General features: G+C 44.6%; 1 protein-coding gene across 1 annotated transcript in view; it reads left to right on the forward strand.

Annotated features, from left to right (window-relative positions):
- T265_11168 (hypothetical protein) overlaps positions 1–23,532 on the forward strand; it is a gene marked incomplete at both ends in the record, with an annotated part of 113,759 nt that extends 90,227 nt beyond the window's left edge. Inside the window, 4 exons of the mRNA XM_009177756.1 lie at positions 5,904–6,061; positions 11,268–11,390; positions 14,816–14,998; positions 22,985–23,532. Of these exons, the coding sequence (XP_009176020.1) occupies positions 5,904–6,061; positions 11,268–11,390; positions 14,816–14,998; positions 22,985–23,131 (611 nt within the window). The remainder of the gene's footprint in view (positions 1–5,903; positions 6,062–11,267; positions 11,391–14,815; positions 14,999–22,984) is intronic.
- Positions 23,533–23,750: the final 218 nt, after the last annotated feature.

Here is a 23,750-nt window from a genome sequence, read left to right on the forward strand (position 1 = left end):
TGGTTTTTACGGCGAGATATTAGCGCTTCATCGATCTCGACGTGTATACCTGGGCCGCCGATAACTGTTGGAGTCTGCAAAAGCCGCCAGGCGCAAACGTCGCGAAGAAAGTTCCTCCAGTCAACAGCGGTCTTGTGACTAATGGATAATTCCTCTGAGCGAAATTTGATTTTGGCCAGCAATAAATGAATAAAATTACTGTTCTAAACTCCATTTTAGACCGCTCTAGCCAAGTTCCCTTTCGAAGACCGATTTCCTGCCGACACTGTCGAGCATTACACTTCCACCTGTCAGAAACAGTTGAAAGTGTCATTTGGTGGTCATTTTTCATAAATGTTACTGGCTCCGTGGTTTTGCAAAAAACGTATTGGTGTCTCCTTTTCATGAACAAGAGTTGAAAGCGTCAGAAAGTTCATTTGGGGTTTTACGCCCGAACAGAGAAAAGTTCTGCACAAAATGAGTCTAGATGCGGATAAGGAACTGTTCTCATCAAACGTGGGTCAAGGTTGTGTGCGTACATTAAATTGGAGCTGGCAAAAAGTGCGACAGGGCTTAGCTTTTCGCACATGCACTTTTTGCATTAGTGGTGGGGCTTATCTGGAAAAGATCCAACATCTCATTGCGGTGGGTGCAGCAGCTGTTGCAGAAGGCCTTGCGTTCCAATCACAGTTTTGTCCTTCAGCCTGTGCACTTCTCTTTCTCAGAAAAAATGGCTATCGTTAGGTCAAACTATCGCTGATTTAACTGATCACAATCACAAGATACATTCACTAGATGTGTTTTTTCCCATTTCATCCTCATCGAAAGTGAAACAACTATAGGTCGCATTTACTCAAGAAACGATTATATGATAGGTTACGTTAAAAGTTTTTTTAGCAACTCTCCATGTACCCGATCTCAACCAGTTCGTAGTTTCACTGTATCCACCGTAATTCTCAAATGAGTTGTCTTTTTTTTATCAGGAATCGTTTAAAGGATAACAAAATTATGTACACTAATAAGAAATGAAAATGCCGTGGAAACTATAATATAATAATAATCGTTCACACTTTTTGAGGCTCTTCCGTGAATCGTCCAGCTGTAGCACCCTTTCGGGGCCTAGCTACCATGCCACACGAAGGAGGCACGAGGGCTGGGATACTGCCAAGTCGCCCAAGCCTAGACAGGGGAAGTCCAGAGGCAGAGGTCGGGTTCGAACCACGGACCTTCCGGTCAGTAAATTCGCGCTCTAACCACTTGAGCCATCTCGACCCCTTGGTGGTGAGAATGATAAACGTTTCCAATGCTACATAAAGCAGATTATTGCCATGCTTCTTCAGCGGAAATTCTGTGGATAACAAGGCCTCTTCTGTCAGAATCCAGCCTGATTAAGCCCGATACTCAAGTTATTCACCTCGTGTACATCCTTGGGGAAGCTCGACATAGTTCACTGGTTAGATTGCGAACTTACTGACCGAAAGATCCGTGGTTCGAACCCGACCCCAGGCACTCAAATGATCTTGTCTAGGCTTGGGCAACCTGGCAGTTTAGTTAATCGATTTAGTCATTTTGAGTTGGTCGACAATAAATGCCTAGCTCGCGTACGGTTCTTATATGCGGTCAACTCTCTCTCCCGCACAAATGGTGGGCACTAGTCGCTGTTGTTTTCAGTGGAACACTAGCTGTATTCATTAGATAACGCTATATGTCTAAAACACATTGTTGCCCCAGCTTTGGAGTGAATGGAGGGAGCGAAATTCACTCAAAAGCAAGATTTTTTCCGCATATCGGAAGATTTATCTTTTTTAAAATTGAATGATGCATGCTACCCAAATTTTTTCTGCCGGAATCCAGCAAAATTTACAGCGAAAAGCAGATCTGCTCGCTCCCCCCCCCCCCCCCGAGAATTTCCATGCAGTAGTAGTATTAGTAACTAATTGGTTCATTAATTGTTTTTGACGTTCTGCTACGAAGTATTGGGTTTGACGTGCTCGTCACTTTCTAACCAAACCCGTGTTCTTCTGGCCGGCTGCTGTCACAGTTGGGAGGCAGTAGGTAGACGTGGGTTGAGTTGATGGGTAGAATTCAGCAGCCTCGTGATCTGATTAGCCATTTGGGTTCGTCGATTTTTTTGTAGAGAACATGGCATTCTAATGGATGGATCAGAGAGAAAGGGGTACAAATCAGGAATGTTTTAGCTCTATGCTCATACGTCTTGGAGGCGCCAAAGTCTCGATTCTTTACCCCGGATAAGCAACTGAACAAGTGTACTTTCAGTCATTTCAAATTTTGAACTGCCTTCTGAGCGCATTGACTAGATCCAAGTTGCCCATACCAACTTGTTTTCCGTAAAATTCCAGGTCAACCAGCGTGTGTGTCAAACTGCTAACTGGTTTCTATCTTTTCCCTCCAAAATTTCTATCTGTTCAGTCGAAACCGAATGGTGTCACATCCCAGTGTGGAATTTAGGTCAGCCTCTGATCTGTTCAACTCCGGCAAGACGAATGTCGGTAGTTGTCGTGTTTGTTCTCACAAACATGTAATTTCGACCTCATCTGTCTTTAAGTTACAACGCCTTACCGTCGCACAAGGTCAAACTAAAATTTCCCTTTCTGACGAAAAACGTGGAAATTCGGAATGGATATTGGCTAATTTTCCACTAAAAACTCGTACCTTTTCATGAAATAGGATTATCGGCCTGAAAAAGCGGATGGGCAATATGCTGGAGGTCACCTTGATTACCTCCTCATGATGACTGTCTATCAACTCCCTATTCATTAGATGAAATTTCCTAAACTCCACGTTTACCCGATCCGGATTCACGAGCCTGGTAGTTCGAGCAATCGCGTGGGGTGAATTTCTGAGAGCTGATCTGTGAATTTACTCATGTTCCAAACGTACTGTTTGTGATATTGAAGTGACCAAGTTGACCCGAGGTTTGATCCACAGTATCCCAAAAACCGTCACACAGTTGAGTCTTTTGCAGGGGTGTTTTGGTGGGGGTCAACTCACCTGTGTACTCACATATATAAATGTAATTGAACCTTTTTCGGAACAAATCTTTATAGGTTTGAATCACTGTCATCATCATCGTCATCATCATCATCATCATCATCATCATCATCATCACTGTCCGCAGTACAATGTCCGTTCGAACAAACTTTCTGTTTCGAAAAAAATCCACAAAGGTTCATCCTCAGCACGTGCAAGTAATGGACCATATGACTGGAAGCGACACTCCGATTTTCCCTTTTTGTTTCGAATTCGAGGCTTTCACTTTGTGCACTTTTGTCGTAGTTCATGTGTCATATCGAGGGAAATTGAGGGATCGGTATCTTTGCTCCAGGTACGGAAATTCACGCATGCGTTGCTCCTGCGACAGCACACGCTGTGAAATCGTCTGCAGGCAGTCTCGATAGACCATCCAGTCAAACCTGTCTAGACCCAGACAATTCGAAAATGATCATGACAAGCTGAATCATTCATTTTTACTTTGTGTTGGCTGGATTTTCACCCCCATGCAACTGTAGAGGTGTTGGGAATGCACTTCTGTGACCTCGAGGTAGATCCCACTTGAAGAAAAATTAGTTGGTTCCGAATCAACGTAGGACCAGCTGAATTTGCCTGCTTCCTCTTCACTGTATGATGCCATGTGACACATGAAGAACCAGTTGTTCAGTATCAACCCCAAGTTTTGACAATTAGGTCTTTAGCTCTGATGATGAAACGTTCATTGACAATGATCCGCTTTACTTAACTCTCGTGCCTTTTTTTCAACGAGTGGTAAAACAGACATCATGTTCGGAAATCCTATAACCATACGGGCCAGTAGAAAACTGGGACCGTCAAAGGTCTCCTAACGGTGTGTACTTCACTCCCGTCAGGTTTGCCCATTTTCACCGTCGTGGTGTTGAATTTCACTTGGTTTCACCTGAAAGTTTTATGTACAACTGAGTTGCTAATCCAACTGGTCGGTGAAACGTTGAGAGAATTGAAGCACATCTAATCAAAGTGATGAATACGGCGTTGTGTCATTTACTTCCATTCGCGAGTTTCTGGTTTTTATCGTCATTCTTGTTTTATCACAGCGATAGTCGATGGGGTACCGCCGGTTGCACAAACCACACACCACAGCTTGTCCCCAGGGACATTTTGTTGGACAGCTCGCATTGAAAACGAAAAGTTCTCTCCTGAGGCTTTCATATCTGATGACGCGTATGATCAACGCTCAAGCGAGAACAAAGATTTCATGGGAGCATGGCACTGTACTGAAAAATCCATCATCAAACACATCGAAATCGACCCGTTCGATCGATCGGTGCGAACAAAAGAACTACGGAACGCAAACTCGCACAACAAACCGGAGTGAACGGGTATAGAAGAGGCGGACAAATCAAAACAAAAATCGTGAGATTAATCTTGGACCAATATCGAACCGATAAATCGAAGGATACAGAACGACTAAACAAACTGACTGTCCGAGTGCAACCAAATCGGCCAAAAAGGGAAATAAAAAAACTACATCGAACGGGTAATCAAACTGAAAAAAGTGAAACTACGGTACAAACTAAGGACGGACAAATAAGACCGAAGGATGGAAAGTACACAAAATATAGAGGTCATCATCACGCGCAACCAAAGTCAATACAAACCGTGAACGGCCCGAGCAATTCCAAGGACCAATAGAATTAGAGATATACAGAATACAACGCAACGATCGGACCAATAACAAGAAAGGTATATACCAATTAGCTGATCACGTGAGAGGATATCAAACACTTCAAAAACTATATAAATGCAGCTAGGCGTGGAGGAAGCACTCACTCTACCACAACCTACGATGTCACCTCGACTACGGACGAGACGTTTGAAAGTCAGTTGCAAAGCTCGGCGAACAGATCAACGACCAGTCTGGATAGCATAGCACCGAGAAAAGTACTATTTGCTTTGCAGACATTTCTTACAACCCGAATCACTGGACTCTCATACGCACTTTTCCAGTGTGAACTTTACTTTCAAGTTGATCGGAAAACGTCGATCCATCCACATCAAACTTCAAAAATATTCAAAAATAAGTTGAATATCCATTAGTGGTCAAAGAGAGGTTTCCAGTGGTTTTTTTGCACATGAAATGGAACGTGGTCTTTTCGAACAGTTGTTTCTGTCAGCTGTGGTACGTTTTTTATGAACTTTACTGGAATGGCGGACTACCGAACCTCTCTGTAGGTTTAGCAAAGAAAAGTCGATGAAAACTGCACTTTGGACACTAAAAAGTTCGCACAATTTTTGTCATCATTGGCGTGTACGTGAAAACGGGTTGCACTTTACCTAAGCCTACCTGGTTAGCTACTTCAGTTGACTATTTTTCCCTTCAGGTTCCACTGCCATAGTGTTACGGCAGCTGAACCACGCCACACCGTGGTACGTCTCAATCGATTGTTCCAACTCGCGTCCTTCCACACTGCATGGTCAAACTACACTTTTCGCTTGAGGCGAGATATCCAGCCGGTTTTACCGAGTGTTGGAAACAATCGTGCTGTACCGTAGTGACAATGCCTTTCAAACCGTATGACTCAAATACCACTCGGTTTAGATTTAGCAAATATATTTCAAGTAGAATATAAGGTTGACAAAAACCCTGGGACTGCGCCTAGCTGATGAGCCCCAAAAAGGGCGAAACCGGTCGTGGGCTGTCCACGGATTTTCAGCAACCTTATGAGTAGTACATTAAAAAGATATTTCAACCTATTTGAACGTATCGCCACACTCGGTATTCAGGTCTGCCTCTGCTTCCCTTAACCAGTGGCATCTTCTTGTTAGAATAAAGCGAACAGAAGCGTTTCGGTACATTCTTGTTTCAAAGTCTTCGTAAACTGGGACCCACGTGCTAATATCAACCTTGCCCGTATGTCTTTCTGTTTCAGACAACGAGCTGGCAATTTTGTACAACGACAAATCGGTTTTAGAGAACCATCACCTCTATATCGGGTTTGATTTGCTCCATTCGGAACCTCAAGTGGACATAACGAAGCATTTCACCACAATGCAGAGGCAGCTATTCCGAAAGATTGTCATAAGCCTGGTGAGTGTAACCCCGCGTTGGTTGGTTGCTTTTCTCTGGTTATTCTGAACCTCTACGTCAAACGCCGCTGCGGTGCGATCAGGCTTTTGAGCCAAAGGCCTTGGTTGAGGACCCTAATCATCCTCCTGTCGAGGTATGGGCGTCCTGGCAGTCCACGTACAAACATTAGACTAACAATACTCTCATGCCATATCGGCGGTCGTATGGTGCCGGGTCGCCTTACTTGCTGCATACAGCAGGGCCACTGCTGATGTCTCCCTTCTTCCTCCGGCTCCTCACCCCGCTGCACCCCTCCCTACCCAAATAGTTTCTTCTTTCCATTATAAGTCTTTATCCAAATCCTTTGAAATGTCTGTAAGGTGACCATCTGATGTCGCTATCAATGACGAAGATGATCATTTTTTTGGCCAAACGAATAGTGGAACTGAAAGCTTATGTGAGGAGGTTAAAAACTGTTTCAGCACGAACCAGACATTGAGCATTGCCTCAAGAGAGGTGTCAGAGGAATCCAGAATGGTTTCGCGTACCGGTGATGCCAGTTGGGTGGGGCAGTGCTGCCACTCTACTGCAAAAACCGTCGCGGGAAATTGGTCGAGCGTGAGCAGTTGTTTCATTGGCCAGTACGACATATTATAGGGGAAACTTGAGAAAACTTAGCTGTGTTTGATGAAGCAACATGGCTCGCTACCAACAGCACAAAAGTTCGACGGTAGTCAGACTGACGACCGGTCAAATATGCAAGGCAGGTGTTTGGATGTTAACGGTGGCTGCAGTATTGGTTAAGGCAACCACTCCGATGCTTGTTGGTCTGCTCGCCAAGTTTGGCAGTTGGATTGCAAACGTTTCATCACCAGTCGAGGTGACGTCATCACTGCGTGACTGAGTAGGTAAATTCCTTCTCTTCTACCTGTTCTTACATCGTTTCTTAAAAGTACGTATTAGCTCTATAGTGTTCCCGAGATGGGCACTGCGTAATTTGATGGGTCATCTGGAAATATGAATTACGTCGTGGTCTAATTTCCATGAATTTGGTTGGTCCATTAGGCACCTTCATTTTTACAATTTGACAAGCAGCGCATCCGGGCTGCGTATATTCCTAGACGCCGATGCTATATGGATTGACGGTTGCGGACTGGAGGCTTCCGGAAGGTATTCTGTTACGGGGATGTACAAGATATGGTACCATCTAACAAAATGCACTGCAGCAAGTGCACTCTGCGATAAGCTGACAGGATCTCCTCAGTTTTGCATAACGCCTGCGTTGAAGATCCTAATGACTTCAAATTGCTAAAACCTGTCTTGTATATCTTAGTTTTTGGGACCAACAAAAATGGAAACAAGCGCAGGAATGACCCACAAATGCCGGTGGAAAACATAAGATCAACTTCGACCCATTTGACACAAAGAAGCGGAGCATTTTAGGTCTTTGTGAAGTGCATTGCAGTACACGTGAAGCCACGTGAAGTCATCAAAACTACTCGGAATGACCGTAGGACCTGATCTCCAGTTATCGGATGTGTAAGCACTTTGCCGCAACGAAATTTTTTGACGAAACAAATAAGCATTGGTGTATAAGGCAACTGAAACTCGACAAACGGCGCGTCACACGACAGCTCAGTCTCAACTTCAGTGTTCACACGACCTTTGTGCAAGCGAGCTATCCAGCTCGGGTTCCACTGGGTCTCCCGTTATCATCAGGTTAATAGTTAAATGAATGTACTTTGACGATTGGTTACATTTTGGTGTTCAGTCAAAACTCAAATTTGACGGAGACTCACACTGCGCCCATCTGATGTGCCTCAAGAAGGGCAAAGCATTTGTTTGCCGGACGGTGTAAATTTCAAGTGCTTCTTGGATAAGATAGGTGCGTTGCTCTTTTACGGAGGCTTCCGAATGGGAACCTGATCTTCCAATGTTCCGATGGTCTTGCTATTGATCGCTCCCGATGAACGCACTTTTGGCATGCGAGGCAGTTTCACCACTGTTCAAATAACAGCAACTGAAAGCGCTTTGTTTGTTGCTCACACAGCGCTATCCTGCAATATCTGGTTGGGATAGTCTAGCCTCGCTGGATACAGCATTATTTAGCTCGTGTTTTCTGGCATCGGTGGGCAGTCGAATATCTCTCGACTTTGCAGGCGCATCCTTATTGGCACAGGGCATCTCAACAGTTTATGCGTGAGGATATGGTCTAGGACTCTGGTGACGCTGTGCCTGAAGGTAAGTTGCTTCTAAAGGTAGTGGATGATTGTGGAGTGAGTCAGATGGCTTGCTGAGGGCATTTAATGTTTGAAATGCAGGAGACATTCTCAGAAGAGATATTGGGGCGAAGTTTACTGGCCGACTTGTGACAGAATTTGTGTCGGGAGTATCCTGAACAGGAGGTCAGCGTAGGTAGGTAAATTTCACTCGGAACTGCAGTGCTGATCTGAACACGGGAAGTTTTGAGCAACCTTATGAGTAGTACGTTTCTTCAGAAAAAATGGTTTTGATGAAGAGGGTCGCTTTACTTGTTAGGCCTATTCTCATACGAAAATACCAGCATACTAGCGCCATATCTGTTTCATTCTTTTGACGGGTTTGGCTTTGTGCGACGATATTACGACGCTTATCGTTTGTGGTCGTCCAGTCCGTTAGAAAATGTACAACTAACATAGTCCTGCGACGGCATATTTGGTTTTCAAATTCTTCTTCGTTTGGAAAGAGATCAACATATAGAGACGGGGAATTCGACGATGAGAAGGATACCATCACAAACAGCGGGGGGAAAGTTGGATGATTCGACAGATTGGACGTTTTGTAGGAACAGTTTTTCCCCCATCCCTGGGGATTTCGTAGGGGTTCAAGTAGATCATAAGGTTGAGGGAAACTCGGGGACTGCGCCTACCTGATGAGCCCCAAGAAGGGTGAAACCGGTCGTCGGCTGTTGAAGAGTTTTCAGCAACCTTGTGAGTAGTTCCCTACTTGAAACCAACCAACTTGTCACCACTGTGTCCTTTGGCCACAATGTCATCACCGGGGAGAAAATGTACTTTAAAAATAATAGCTGAGACTGGAGGGGGTGGTTTAGTGATTTACTTATGATTTACCTATGATAAAAGACATTCCATCCACAACCATTTTCATACCCACTTTCGCTTTATCATCCTTTTACACCGTTCCGTAAGGCGGTGATGCGTTGTTGTGAGAACAACAGAACAAGAATATTTAAAAAATAACACATTGACGAACATTAGTGTTTCCGGGATCTCGTCATCAGGTCAGTACATATCTAATGGCTAAAGTAAGAGCGAAAAATGAAATACGCTGCGAAGATTGGTTAGTGAAATGCAAAACGTGGAGACACGAGCGATTTGCCCCCCCCCCCCCCCCGTGTCGCATCTAGTTGGGTGCTGTGAGACAGTCAAGAGAGCTGTTGAGTGACTTGGTCGGTCGATTGGTGTCACACGACCAAGCGGACTCAGCGTTCGTATGAAACATTTTTGACAGTACAGTACCAGGTTTCGCAGTCGTATAGCGACTACCTCGGCTGCAGTCAAGCGACGCCGTCGAATAGATACTGGCAGTCTATTTGGCACACGGTAAGTGATTTGAAATGACTCATTTGGCATGACTACGTGCCCGGTGTCAATTAGGTGGGATGCGATTGAGCTCCTGGCTGAACTGTTGAGGTTAGTAGTACAGGATCTTTCAGACGACGAATATCAGGAGTTTACATCTTACGTATTGCTACAAAACAGGCTGATGAGAAAACATTCAAATTAAAGAAAACCTTGGGTGAGGAAAAGCCGCGAGTGAAATTCCTCGAAAACCCTGCTGATAGGTATGTATACAACTGTTTCAACTTTGTTCTCGATGAAACGCTTTTGAAGGGCCAAAATTCTGCTACCCGTGCCGTAGAGATGACAAATTAGCAATCGAGGTGCAATTCGAGAACCCATTTGACCAGACTTCTGGCCTGTCCCCGACCTCAATGGCCAACTTAGACCGCCTCAAATCCGAGTTGGTCAATTGCAGCTATCAATATAATCACGCCAGATTGGTTCACAACAGTCCTCTCACAAAGAAACACCTAGACGCATTGAAAGCCTTACGAACGAGGAGTGATATACTGCTAACAAAGCCTGACAAAGGAGCTGGAATAGTACTTATGAACAGGGATGACTACCTCAGAAAGATGATGCAAATCTTGAATGACACTTCATACTTTAGCAACGAGCAAAAGGCAAGAGACCAGACTCAAGCAACTGAAACAAAACTAACAAACTGTTTGAAGCGTCTGAAGAATGAGGGTTTGATTTCTGAAGTCGTATTTCAACGTCTGAAACCTGTCGGTACCACAATCTCACGACTTTATGGATTGCCTAAGGTTCATAAGAAAGATGTTCCGTTGAGGCCGGTTTTTGGATATGTGTAATTCCCCATATCACGCAACTGCCCAATCGTTGGACGAGATTTTAGAACCCGTGCGCCGACATCATCAGTGATGTCACCTCGAGTGGGATGAAACGTTTGCAATCAAATTGCCCAGCTCAGCGAACACGCCAACGACCATCTACGCTACCTGAGCTACCGACATTTTCTTCTATAGAAATTTGTTACACTCCCTACAAGTCTGTGTGAACGAATGCCATGAAAATCACAAGTTTACTGGATCCTCAAGGAGGAAATAACTGAAGCTTAAAAACATAGGGTTGACAGAAATTTGGAGACTGCGCCAGCCCGAAGCGGGAGCGTGAGACCGGTCGTGGGCTGTCAAAGAGTTTTCAGCGACCTCGTGAGTAGTATACTACGTCCATACAACATTTGTTCGCGGATAATAGGACTAGACGACACACAGACATTGCATTCTTTTGAGGGATCAACCGGAGCGGTTTGACTTCACAAATGATTAACACTCCTCCAACCCTCAAAATTCCGTTCTATTTTTGGTGGAACTAAGACCCATCAACATGGGAAACACAAACAACTTTGTCCAGATGCGAATGAAGAATAGGTCTTAGGAAAGGGGATAATGCTATGGATTCCGAAAATACGCATTCCTTTATCAAAGAGTCGCCCTGTCGGCATCCGTTTTTTCGGATTTCTTGGCGTCAACCCACTCATCGTAAATTTTCCAACACTAAGGTCTCGGGGGGTTGGTCAATACAATCGCGGTTTTGACCAGTTCACATTAATCATCCACGCGCCCACTTCCGTTTTCTAGGTCCTGGCTACCGACATGTCCAAACATATGACGTTGCTAGCAGACTTGAAGACAATGGTGGAGAGTCAGAGAGCCTCCGGTTTCAATGAGATAAAATTGGATACACTGGCCGTTCGGATTCAGGTACGTTTTTGTTTTTCCATCGAGGAACGCGAAGGTTACTAACCCAGATATTTCATCTCCCATTTACAAAAACATTGGCCAAAATGATCACGCCCGCGTCTTACCCGCATTGTTTGATAATACTTGTCCGCAGACATACAATAAATTGTATGTGTTTCGTCGCCAACTCGTGAACCAGAGCATACGTGTCAGGTAGCATGGGGACCAGCAGGGGTGCATCGCGTCATAATTGAGCAGGCTGATATAAAGCTACATATATTATCACACCGCGGAGCCAACAACTCCGAATGTCAAACTGTTCAAAGCTGCCGCTTTATTTGAATTAGTTTAGTCTTATCGCCTTTGACAACTACTTTCAATCGTCTTTTGACGATTTCAAAACCTTGATTGATCAAGGCCCTGTTTGTGGATCGTTTTGCAGAATTCACCTCGCATTTTTCAGTCCGATTTAACTTGGTGCTGAAGACTTTTACCGCGTTCTACCGCCATCAAACAAGATTACATCAATATTTTTGTAGTGCACTACTCATAAGGTTGCTGAAAACACCTCGGCCACCCACGACTGGTTTCGTCCTTCTTGGAGCTTACCAGGTAGGTGCAGTCCCCGGGTTTCCGTCAACCTTATGTTCTACTTGAAACCTAATTGCACGAAATCAGCGAATATACAAATGTGTGTATATTCGCTAAGAATACATCAAATTCCTTTCCGGTCTCGGTTGGTTGGGTGTACCAAGCTCACCTTTTTCTCCACGAATTTTCCGCAATTCAAATGGCCGCTCGGAATGCGCGATTCATTGACCTAACCAACTGTCTCAACAGACCCATTGGAATGGCGATCTAAGTTGAGTCCTGAAGTATGGTTTTGGGGATCCTAATCTCGAGGCAACGCAAGTCACATCTTAAAAAACGACCAACTGATCAAGTGGTACCCTGTTCCGTGTAACCCATACTTACGAGTCTAAGGGAACAGAGATGCTTGACAGGGCAAATATGAACGGGAAGATAAAATCATAAGAAAAACTTGTTTTTTCCCACTAACAACAGTTCTGTATTTTTATCCGAGAGCATCCAGAGTTCATACATGACTGAATAAGTCAAAAAGCATCCACTGATATGACCTGGGTCTTCAGTCCCCATACAGAGCGGTCTATTCTAAACCTGGTACAGTAAGCAGCAGGCGGACATTTTCTAATTCTTGATGGGCTTTTCGTTGAAATTCCCGTGAGAATGAAAGATGCCCAACGAAATCCTTTGGAATCAATGATCTCTATCAAGAAGACACTGCATCACTATGTCATTTATTCCGACTTCGGAACCTGCGCGCGCATTAGTCACTATTGGTAGTGAGGTGGAACGCACCTGAAACTGCTCCACTCTGTCGCAACCCTCGGTTGTCGGACAGTCTCGTCAGGACGTGTTGTCCCGACCTATCACCCGCTGAATCGAATGCTAAGAAATGAAACAATGATATTTGCTCGTTCAATGAATGCCGTTTGTTTGCTACTCAAGACCGTGAGCACAACTTGAATTTCGTAGGCTCGTTCACATGGGTGAATGAAAGAATTCCTTCGCTGCGGAGATATTAGGGTATACCAACTGACCAGTTACAGACTATTGGACAGGAAAGCAAAACTCTCATATGCATCTTAATTACAAAAACTGAACATCCATTTTCTATTGAATGCGCCTTCCTGAACTTTCCTGGATATCTATTGACTGTTGCTCAAGTCCAAGCAAGGGCTACAAAGCGAGTCCACAAATCCGCAATGGATCTTCCTTTTCAAGCGAATTTACAAGAAGAAGACATACTACTCACGTGCCTCCTCCATCAGTAGTATCACCGTTACATGGGTACGTACAGCACAGTAAGGCCAGTCGATGCTCCGGCATTTATTGAGGGGACAATGATATAAACAGCGACTACTTCTCTCGAAGCTTTCTGTCATCATGTGCCCAGAGCACTGTACGACACTGCCTTTGGATCGGAAGCTGTTCGAATGTGAACGTGGACACAGTGAGAACTGCAGCCACGTTCGTTCCTTTTCAGACTCTGGGTGCATTCAGCTTGTCGAATGCAGATGAGATCCACACAGGTTGTTCCGAGTAAATAAGCAAGCCTAAATTCGGCAAACTACAAACAAAGCTTGTGTTGTGATGAATGAAAATTTCCGACACAAGAAGAGCATGAGGCAACGGTGAAACTGCTTAAAAAGCTAATAAAGTCAGTTCTAATCCGGTTGAGATCCGGTGAGATGGACCAAGTAGTTGCAGCGCGAATTTACTCATCAGAAGGTCCGTGGTTCGAACCCGACCTATGCCACTCGACTTCCCTTGTCTAGGCTTGGGCAACCTGGCAGTATCCCAGCCCTCGTGACTCCTTTGTGTGGCATGGCAGCTAGACATCGGAAGGTTGCTACAGCTGGACGATTATATTATTATATGAGATCCGTAGGCGGAAATGCGACCATATTTCAATATGGCCACCAACTTGGTGGGATAAAGAGTCAGGAGTCTGTCGAATTTCGCTACTTCACTATCTTTAGACATTTTCAAAATCTAGAATGACCTTGGTGGAAAAATGTGCTATAAAGTTATAGAAAGGTCTGACGTTTTTTCTTCAGAATTCTCGCAAAACGACTACGTGGAACAGTAAAATAAAGGAACTTTGCACGCATTAGACCAAATCAAAACACGCCGTCTTAGGGCAAAATGGTTGTGATCTGTTCTCACCATTTCTCGAAATACGGTTTAAGCCGAACTTGGCTCTAACCTGACAAAGTATTTGGGCACGCAGACGCGGAGATAAAACTGCACACGTTATACCGTTGAAAGGAAGACAGTGAGGAGTTGTTTATTGACCGTCACGAAGAGACTGGACCTGACCGTGGTTTGGAGGTTTGTGTACCTCGGCGACCCATGGAGCTATACTGCGGGGTTTCCGCGACACACTCACAGGGTCTCCCGTATCAGGTTGGTCAATGGATAGAGGTCTCCTGGCCCTCTAGGTTGGGGATTGGAACATATGTGATGACGTGAAGTGGTAATGTAATTGCATTTCTAGCCAAACACCGCTGCCTTGCAGTTAGACTTTTGAGCCAAAGGCTTTGGTTGAGGACCTTAATCGTCCTCCTGTCTAGGTGTGGGCACCCTGACAGTATCCCAGCTCTCGTACAACCATGATATTTGGGCGCTATTGGATACAAAAATAAAACGTCACCGTTCTCTTGAACTTTTCTTGGATGTTCATTGAATATAAACAATAATGAGCGTGCACTGTAAGGTGGTTCCATAATTTCCAATCAACTTTCCATGAGAGGCGAGACAGAGATCTGACACTTGGCCAGACACTACTTTCATATTTCACCAGTAGTACCTGTTGATCGCAACGGAGTAATTTGAAGGTAATTTGTGGCTCCACTTTGTAGATTCTCGAATGTTTGGTGCATGCAGCGGACCTGAGCAATCCAACAAAACCTCTGAACATCTACCGTCAGTGGGTGGAACGCATCACGGAAGAACTTTTCCAACAAGGAGATCGTGAACGTGAGGCTGGTCTGGAAATCAGTCCCATGTGTGATCGTCACACATCATGCGTGCCTTCGAGTCAGGTAATTTTGGATGTAAACAACTTGCTCTCGTCCTACAGTTTCACACAGCCTTCAGAACTGTTTTTGAACTAAATTTAAAAACTATCCAACATTCACTGCAGCAAAGTCGCAAGCATATCGTCAGTTCGGTTGTGGGTTTGTTCATCGAGCTTGGCAGTTGGATTGCAAACGTTTCATCACCAATCAAGGTGACATCGTCAGTGCAGGGTTAAGTGGATGAACTCCTCCTCTTCTGCCTGTGATTATATAGTTTCTAAACAGTATCTGGTAGTCTTGGAAACGGTCGCCGTGTAGTTTGCTTGGTCTTCTGTGAATCTGACGTGGTCTCAGTCTCCTGTGTCTGTTTGGTTCGTTGGGTGCATTCACTTCGGCAGTTCTGTATGTAGTTGTTCTGCTGTGATTCGGTGGTTTCCCTCCTGCTTTGTGGTGTGGGTTTTGTTCACTTGAATTGTCGATTCATCGGTCTTCTGTTTTTTTCGTGATTGTCTTCCGTTGACCCAATTAGTCCGTTGGTTGCCGTCAGTTCAGAGGCTCAAGGTCATTGGTTGTCGAACAGGTATGTGGTTCGCCGGGCTTGGCAATAAGCTTGTCGACGTTTCATCACTGAATGATGGTACTTTCTCCTTGGGTGACGAAAACGTTCTCGAGGTCAAGCTCGACGAACAGGCTGACGGCCAACTGATCGTCAGCCAGTAAACATAACCAAGCGACACATTGTCAATGAGCATAAGCCGTCGGGCACTTACCTGGACGGATGAAAGAGCAATGAACATTTATCGGTTGATTCCTATTTGTGGTTTGGATGTTATCCGATCCGTAAAGGAATCGGTGCAGCAACTGCAGAGAAAAGCATGTTGTGCTACGTTCCGTCCCAGGTGAGTCTCCCGTTAAAACCAAACTGATGATCAAAATGAGTGTATTTGTCGAAATCTGTGCAATTTTGGTCTAGGTAGAACATAAGGTTGACGGGGAGCTACCCTGGGGGACTGTACCTACCTGATGAGCCGACCCCAAGAAGGGCGAAACCGGTCGTGAGCTGTCGATAAGTTTTCAGCAACGCTACGTCAAAAAGTACGTACTATATTAACTGAGTCATTCTGGTAACGTAGACGCAAATGATTTTTCGGTGACTATTTGACATGCCACCCGAAGGAAGCACGAGGGCTGGGATACTGCCAAGTTGCCCAACCTTAAACAGAGGTCGGGTTCGAACTCGGACCTTCCGGTCAGTAGATTCGCGATCTACTCACCAAGCCATATCACCAATCAATCACTATTCTCTCTAATCACTTAGACGGGGACGAATATCACCTGGTATTCCGGAGCTCGACTAGAGGGAACTAAGATAAAATCCGTTCAGTTTTCTTTTCAGAAGGGCCTGATTTACAATCATTAGTTCGTTCAGTTTTATTACTTAACGGAAGTAGTCCTTCCTGGTTCGGCCCGTCACCTAACTTCACTTGAGTTAAATTAGTATTGTTTTGAGTAGCGTTCACATTGGTACCTTTCATTGATAGCTTCTTTGTAGTTTTATACGCACATTCGGATCGCCAGTGGGCATTAGACACATAAATGCAGAGGTTCCTGAACTCTGTTCCCCAGGTATCTATCGTCGTCATCATCATCAACACCAGGTGAGAACACTGGTGCTTAACCGTAATGTATAACCATGTTGATTTATTTGTTTAAGATTTTATTATCGAAAGAATGTAAAAATAGAGTATTTAGTGCGGCCTGGGGCTAACATACCACAAACATCCGAAGTGCGTACACCTCCACCACATAACCTGGATAGAATCTGACAGTTTGAACGTCGCTGACATCTGTTAGACGCCCGTATCGTTCGGTGTTTCCGGCCTAGCAGACTGAGGGTCGGGTGGACCTCAGTTCGGAAGGCGGATGGCACCGACAGTACTCTCTGTAACATTCTTAATTTCCTTTTGCTATGCCAAATTCTGTCCACCTCTGGGCTTCCGCCACTCCGAGTTAGGCACGCAAAACAGCGCGGCAACCCAGCATGCATAACTCACCCGAAAATTTAAGGGAAATTTGGAACGGTGTCAACAAAGCCAAACGCCAGAACTCATACTACGTCCGTATTTCAAAACTCGCTCTGGCTTAAATGGATCCTATAAGCTGCAAGTCTTTTGGTTTTAATTGTCTTTTTGTTTCACGTTCCTCGTACGGGGAGACATCCTCACGAAGTTTCTCGTACGCGTGGGCCATAGTTTAACCGCAACAGAATGGCTCTGCATCTAGTAATACTTCGTTTAGGGCTGCTTACTGAAACCACTTCCCCTATCCTTTGAGGTGGCGCTACTTGTTTTGACTCCTGGACAGCCCACCACAAGTTTCGCCCAGGGTTCTTCAGATGGAACTGGTGTCAACTAGTTTTACCATTTTTCACTGATGGCGAGATGGCTCAGAGCGTGAATTTACTGTCCGGAATGTTCATGGTTCGAACCCGACCTCTGCAGCTCGACTTTCCCTGTCTAGGCTTGGGCAACCTGGCAGCTTTCGTGCTTCTTTCTGATGGCATGGCAGCTAGTCGCGGAAGGCGTGCTGCAGCCGATCGATTCATATTTTTTTCATACCTGAAGGTTGTGGTAAACATTTGGGCCTTCAATAGCACTAGTGTACTTTCTAAATGAGTACTTATCACACATCCCACTCAATGCCCATGGGCCTATAATCTCAGCACGTGATACTGGTACTTTAAGGTTTAAATTGGTAGCATCAGGGACAGTAAATACGGCATTAAAAGATACCAACTACCAGTGAAAGGGAAAAGGCCCTTGCTGAGGAGTTATTTATTAGAAAACGCCAAGTGAACAGTTCCAGACTATTGGACAGGGAAGAAAAACTCTTATAGGCATCTTGTTTACAAAACTGATATTCATCTTCTCCTTGAACGCGCCTTCCTGAACTTTCTCGGATATTCATTGACCGTTACTCAAATGCAAGCAAATGCGACTCCACAAATTCCGTAATAGATCTCACTTTTCAAGAGACGCGAAACGGATTTACGAGGAACCAAACTACTCGCATACCCCATCAGTAGTATCCACTGTTACACCAGTACTCGCAACAGAAAACTTCCTGTCTTTGAGGATATGTTCTCTGATTCACTTAAACGTTGGATCTATGAGAACCCTTATTATCGTTAGAGTCTGCTGTTTGGTTCAAGACTTCAAAAGAATCACGTGAGGAACCGAAGACCAATCGAGCCCGGTTGAACCAATTTAGGAGTGGATGAGCGAGTAGAAATCAGCACAAACTCACGTTTGGATGACCAAGAAAACTGTCTACTTTTTTACACACTTGAAAGGTAACCTTGTCTAAGCTTGTTGGAATGCATGCCCATCTTTCGTGCACTGCCACAAATTCTGAGACTGCACTTTTCGCTATCATCGAATCTTGTTCACCATAAAAGGTAAAAGACGAAGCGTTGACAACCAGATCGCAGGCGGAATGTGTCAGTATTCATTGGAAGCCGAGACATATTTTCCTCAAAATCAACTGTACGAGCGAAACTCGGTGCCCATTTGTGGATGTTTATGAGGTTCGTGAAACGCTTGCCCGATTCTGTCCCGAACGAATGTTCCCCTCTGGGTGCGAACGTTTTTCCCGAATGCAATAAACCTTTCTTGCCTAAAAACCTATTTGGAACGTCAGTTAACGTTTAGCTTGGAAATTACAGCACAAGAAACGTCTCGGTGCATTAGTTGAAATGCATCGTATTTGCAAAAAAGAAACAAATTCATAACTAGGGCGAAACGCTTCTATCTACCGTTTCACTTGGCTGTCAATCAGAGTTAACTCACAAACTGAAGCAGTTTTATTTCGGTTTCATCACATCCTTCGTGTTTTTCCACCAACTATTCGGTGTTTTTCTCATTAGGACAGTGAGCGCCGTAAGTAGTGTTTTGCTATCGATTTGAGAATTCTGTGCCGTCAATCCAAAGTTTGTTTGGGTGAATGGGAGGAACTCTCATAGTATTTTGCATCAAATCAGACCAAGTCGTTCCGAGATGTCTCCCTCGCTCTCCCTCTGTCCTACTCTCAGAGACTATCGTAATACATGAAACGCATACATCAAACGGAAGTCCCAAGATTTTGGGACTTTTTAAAACTTGTTGTTAAAGGCGTCCCATAGAGAATATTCTAAGACCGCTGCAGTGGGGACTGATCGGGTAGGGACATCGTGCGAAAACTTGATCGTTGTTCCAAGACTGTGACGTAAGTTCAGGAAACATGCACGGAAGGGCGGGGGGATGATCGATGTAATGTTTGAACTTGAAATTTCAGCATCCCATGTCATGATTTACTGGGAAATTGCCTCATCGTTCTCGTGAATTTTTCGGGCATGTATAGCCCAGAGATGGGAAACTGTGGAATTTACCACAGAAGACTAATCGTTTCTAGGGATTGTAGTAGAGCGTAGCGGTGGGTCGGTGGTTATACCAACCCATCTGCCCCAGGGCCATGCTCCACTACGCTCCCTAACAACGCACTGATGATGTCACCTTGATCGGCGATGAAACGTTTGCTCAGTGAACAAACCAATGACCATCTACGCTGCCAGAGTTACCAACATTTTCTTCAGTAACAAACTAATCGTTTTTATCGTTAGACTTCATTTTTTTGTTCAGATCTCAAGCTCACTTAGCACGTTGTCCACGTGACCCATTGTTGGCTGAACTTCACTTGATCACATGGGAACCTACGTCAGTTCATAATAATTTTTCCCTGACCGAAATGTCACTCTGTAAGCAGAGTGATGTCATATAGCATTACTAATGTGCTTCTGGGTTTGTACCGAGCTGCACTAAAGTCTTTCGTGGAAAAGTGAATACAAGCCGGAAAACTATGATTTAAAAGATAGACAAAAGACGAGTTTTGGTACGCGTAAGTTTCTTGATGTGGCTAGAATATCTTCAATGAAAGAGGTTCGCGAAGTAAGCCACCCAACACGTATATGATCCCTTTAATCTGTATAAGGACGCGATTACAGGTTGCAGTCAGTAATAACGGGGTTGGTTAAACCCATTTTGAGAATTTCTCCTCAGTGCACTTAGTTTTCTGTTCTCACGGGAGAATGTCCCGTTTGCGTAACTGCCACCTAGAAAGCGCCAAACCCGTCTGTGAGAATTAAGTTCCGTACGTATATCGGAATAATCAGGCGAACTAGAAATCCAAAATTCAGCGCAGCGTAACAACCAGCGCGTATGTATTCGAATTGGCGAATATGTACAGCATATGGAATATTGAAACAAGAGAATGATGAACAGAGGAATGAACAGAGTTCCCTTCGCCAAAAATTCGATAACGTCACAAGGAAACAGATATCGAGGGCGGGTAACCACAAAAAGGACAATGTCCGACCGAAATCGTTAAACTTATAAAATAGTTCATTAAAAGAAGGTGGTTTCAGTTTGTCGGGTCAAGGGGAATAAATATGGTGATCGGCTGCCACATGTGGTTGGAAATAGCAGCGCGGTTTTGGAATTTGTCTTCTGCATGGTGAATAACTCTCAGTTAAACAGAATGTAGCATATTACACTCATTCGCACACGTAGTGGTATTCTACATCACATGGTTACACAACGATTCGCTGGCTCCTCGATTCCCGACTTTCCAGAAGGAATTTTTACCAAACGACGTTTGGGCACAGTCAAGACTTGTACGTAACGAACGAGATTTAAATAGAAGCGAGGGACTCTTCCCAGTAACGGAATGAACGGCGTTCCTGTATTGCATTAGAAAATTATCAATCCCACGGTCCAATTCCTCAAAAGTAGTAGGAGAGAGTGAAATAATGGCAGACTTAAGTGTTCGGACAAAATTCTCAGCAAGTCAATTCGACTGGGGATGTCGCGGAGCAGTAAACAGATGTCGACATCCAAGACCCTTCAAACATTCCTCGAGGAATTTTGCAGTAAAGTGTGTACCGTTATCAGTGACCAAAACAGTTGGTACACCTTCATGGCTGGATACTTTCCTCAATGCTTGCTGAATGAATTCGGCACTTGGAGACGTAGTTAGAAAGACTTCAGGCCAACGTGAATATGCGTCACTAACAATTAAAGCGTAGTATTTACCGAGAAAAGGACCACAGTAGTCAGCATGAACTCGTTGAAATGCTTCACAAGTAACTGGCCACGGATACCACTTGGATGGCGGTACTCAGTGAAGAGACGCGTCCGCTAAAAAAAGAAGCTCACACGGATCTATCTCAGTTTTAATTGGTTGGCATTTACTACCCCAGATTTAGTCTAAATTACCTCAAATGTTTGTCTGCCTTAGTTCGTGTGAGTCCGGCTAACTCATTTTTTTTTGGCGCTGGGATCATCCATACTCACCAAACTTGCATCGTTTGCTTGAAATTGGTTCTGTCGTGGCGATATCAACGCAACGATTTGTTGCCAATCCATCTGGTGCTGCGCCCAGATGTTTCATCGGGGCGGATTTATTGCTTCACCGTAGAGCCTCACGGGGTCTCTGAGTTTTCCAAGATTAATTCTCTCAACAGAAGATGTAAAAATCAAACTGAAAACTTCAGACTGCTTTTAGCCTTCAACAGTTTGAGCACACAATAAACTTTCGGAAATACTTGCTCAACTGCTTTGCTCAGTAGGATGCAACCGCGTTCCAGGCTGCGCCAACATAACACTTCCTGGCTCGTTTGGAACAAAGGTACTCTGATTGAAGTGTGCCAGCTAGAACAGATTCGTGACCTGTGTGTTTTTATCCCTCGAATGACCACAAAAGGCATACTGTCGAATTTTTGCATCTATCTTTCGAGGAAACCCCATAGAGAAGAACTCATCAGCATGACAATTTTATGCGATCCGTACAAAAGTAATCATGCTTTGCGTGCCATGGCAACGAGTGTTGGAGACAATTAGGAACTGTAAAACGCTTTGGAGGGGGGTTTGACGTTTGTGTATCGCTACCGTTTGTCTGTGTCTCTTAAATATGGCTATCGAGGACAATAAAAGTCTACTATCATGATTTACCACGCTCCCTTCATCATTCAATTTCGAGGGAATGTTTCGGAAGTTGCAGCTGGACCTGGTTAGCTGGGATTGGCTCATTTCTGTCAAAGTCATGTGACTCGTTAGGGTAGCCTTGGGCCCTACTCCTGATTTCCTCTTGAGTGAAATTTTCATTGACAAACTGGAGATTCGTCGGCTGAATCGGGAGATTGGACGTACCCACTTTTATCGACGGCATGTAGGTGATACTTTTCTCCTAGCATTCAGCAGACGCTCTCAAATATGAGCTCCAATAGGAAACACGTTTCAAGCCGGTCACGTGGTCAAAAAGAACGAGTCGCTTCGCGTCCTCTACCGAGTAACGAATAGACTGCCAGTATCGATCCAACGGCGTGGCTTGACTACAGCCAGAGTATTCACAATGCATTTGCGAAACCCGGCGCTATGCTGTCAGAAACGATTCATGTGACCCTTGAGTCTGCCCTGGTCATGTGACACGAGTTGATCGACCCAGCCAGTTAGCTGTCCTCTGGACCACCTCAGAGCATCCAACTAGATGAGACTTGAGTTCCAGTCGTCCGTGTTTCCGCGTTTCCTAATTTAGTATCCAATCTTAGCTGTCCATTTTACTACTTAACTCTATTTTAACCATTAGATTTGTCCTGATCTGAAGACGAGAATATTCAGACAACTTAGTGGTTGTGACCCTTAAGGATAATCCATAATTCTAAACGTTGCGACGTGGAAGCTCGTAAAGCTCGGTTAGATGATGGGAATAGGGAGTGACGGTTATGATCCGAAAGTAAGCTTGTGGAACTGCCGTAGAACGTGGACAGTAACGTGGTAGACTGGGTATTCACACCCGATCATTTACAAGATCTGTCGACTCTCTATATTGTCTGTACATACATATATGTATATATACATGAATGACGGTTGATACTATCCCAGTTTCTATTTCGGCCTACCCTCCACCCCTAAAAAACAGGTTAGTTTCATCGACTACATCGTCTATCCCCTTTGGGAAACCCTCAGTGATCTGATGCATCCAGACGCAAGGCAGTTACTGGACAATATTCAAGCGAACCGCGAATGGTACGCGAATCTCCGGGAAGAGAGCAAGAAGGCGGATTGATTCAAGTGAAACTTGGACCGCAAAGGACCGCTGCCCCGGAGACCAACATTTATTTTTTACTCCTCCTTCTCTATTGTCTTTCATCGGCGCCCACATTGATACGTGTGTGAGACACACACACACACAGAGAGAGCGATATATCTGGGACTTGGACATTGTTCTCGGCATTGCGTTTCCAATGCAAACCAATTTCACATATGTTGCCTTAATCTAGACTATTCCGGACCCGAAAACGCATGAAGTTTGGATAGGATACAGCCCGTAGCGGCTGTGGCCAACTGTTCTCACCATCTCTGGAATAGCTGTAACTAACATATATTCCTCACAATTACCGATTTTGTTGTTTTTGAAGTATTGCAATTTGCTTGTCGTTGTTTGGTGACCTTCACGCTGCTGTTCGCGTCTCAACACGATTCATATTCTGAACTCGAGGTTCTCTCCGGTTAGAACTCATCAACAGTGCAACATCCTTGACTGTGCCGAGGTTCGAACCCGGTACACCCGACACGTCAGTTGACCGTCAGTGCTTACCGATCACAAATGCAGTAGAGTTTGATTGACGTGATCATAAATTACTTCGCTCTTTCCAGAGACACTGTAGTCATCCCTTCACCACATA

The sequence above is a fragment of the Opisthorchis viverrini genome, assembly GCF_000715545.1.
Source record: "Opisthorchis viverrini unplaced genomic scaffold opera_v5_452, whole genome shotgun sequence".
Classification (NCBI taxonomy): domain Eukaryota; kingdom Metazoa; phylum Platyhelminthes; class Trematoda; order Opisthorchiida; family Opisthorchiidae; genus Opisthorchis; species Opisthorchis viverrini.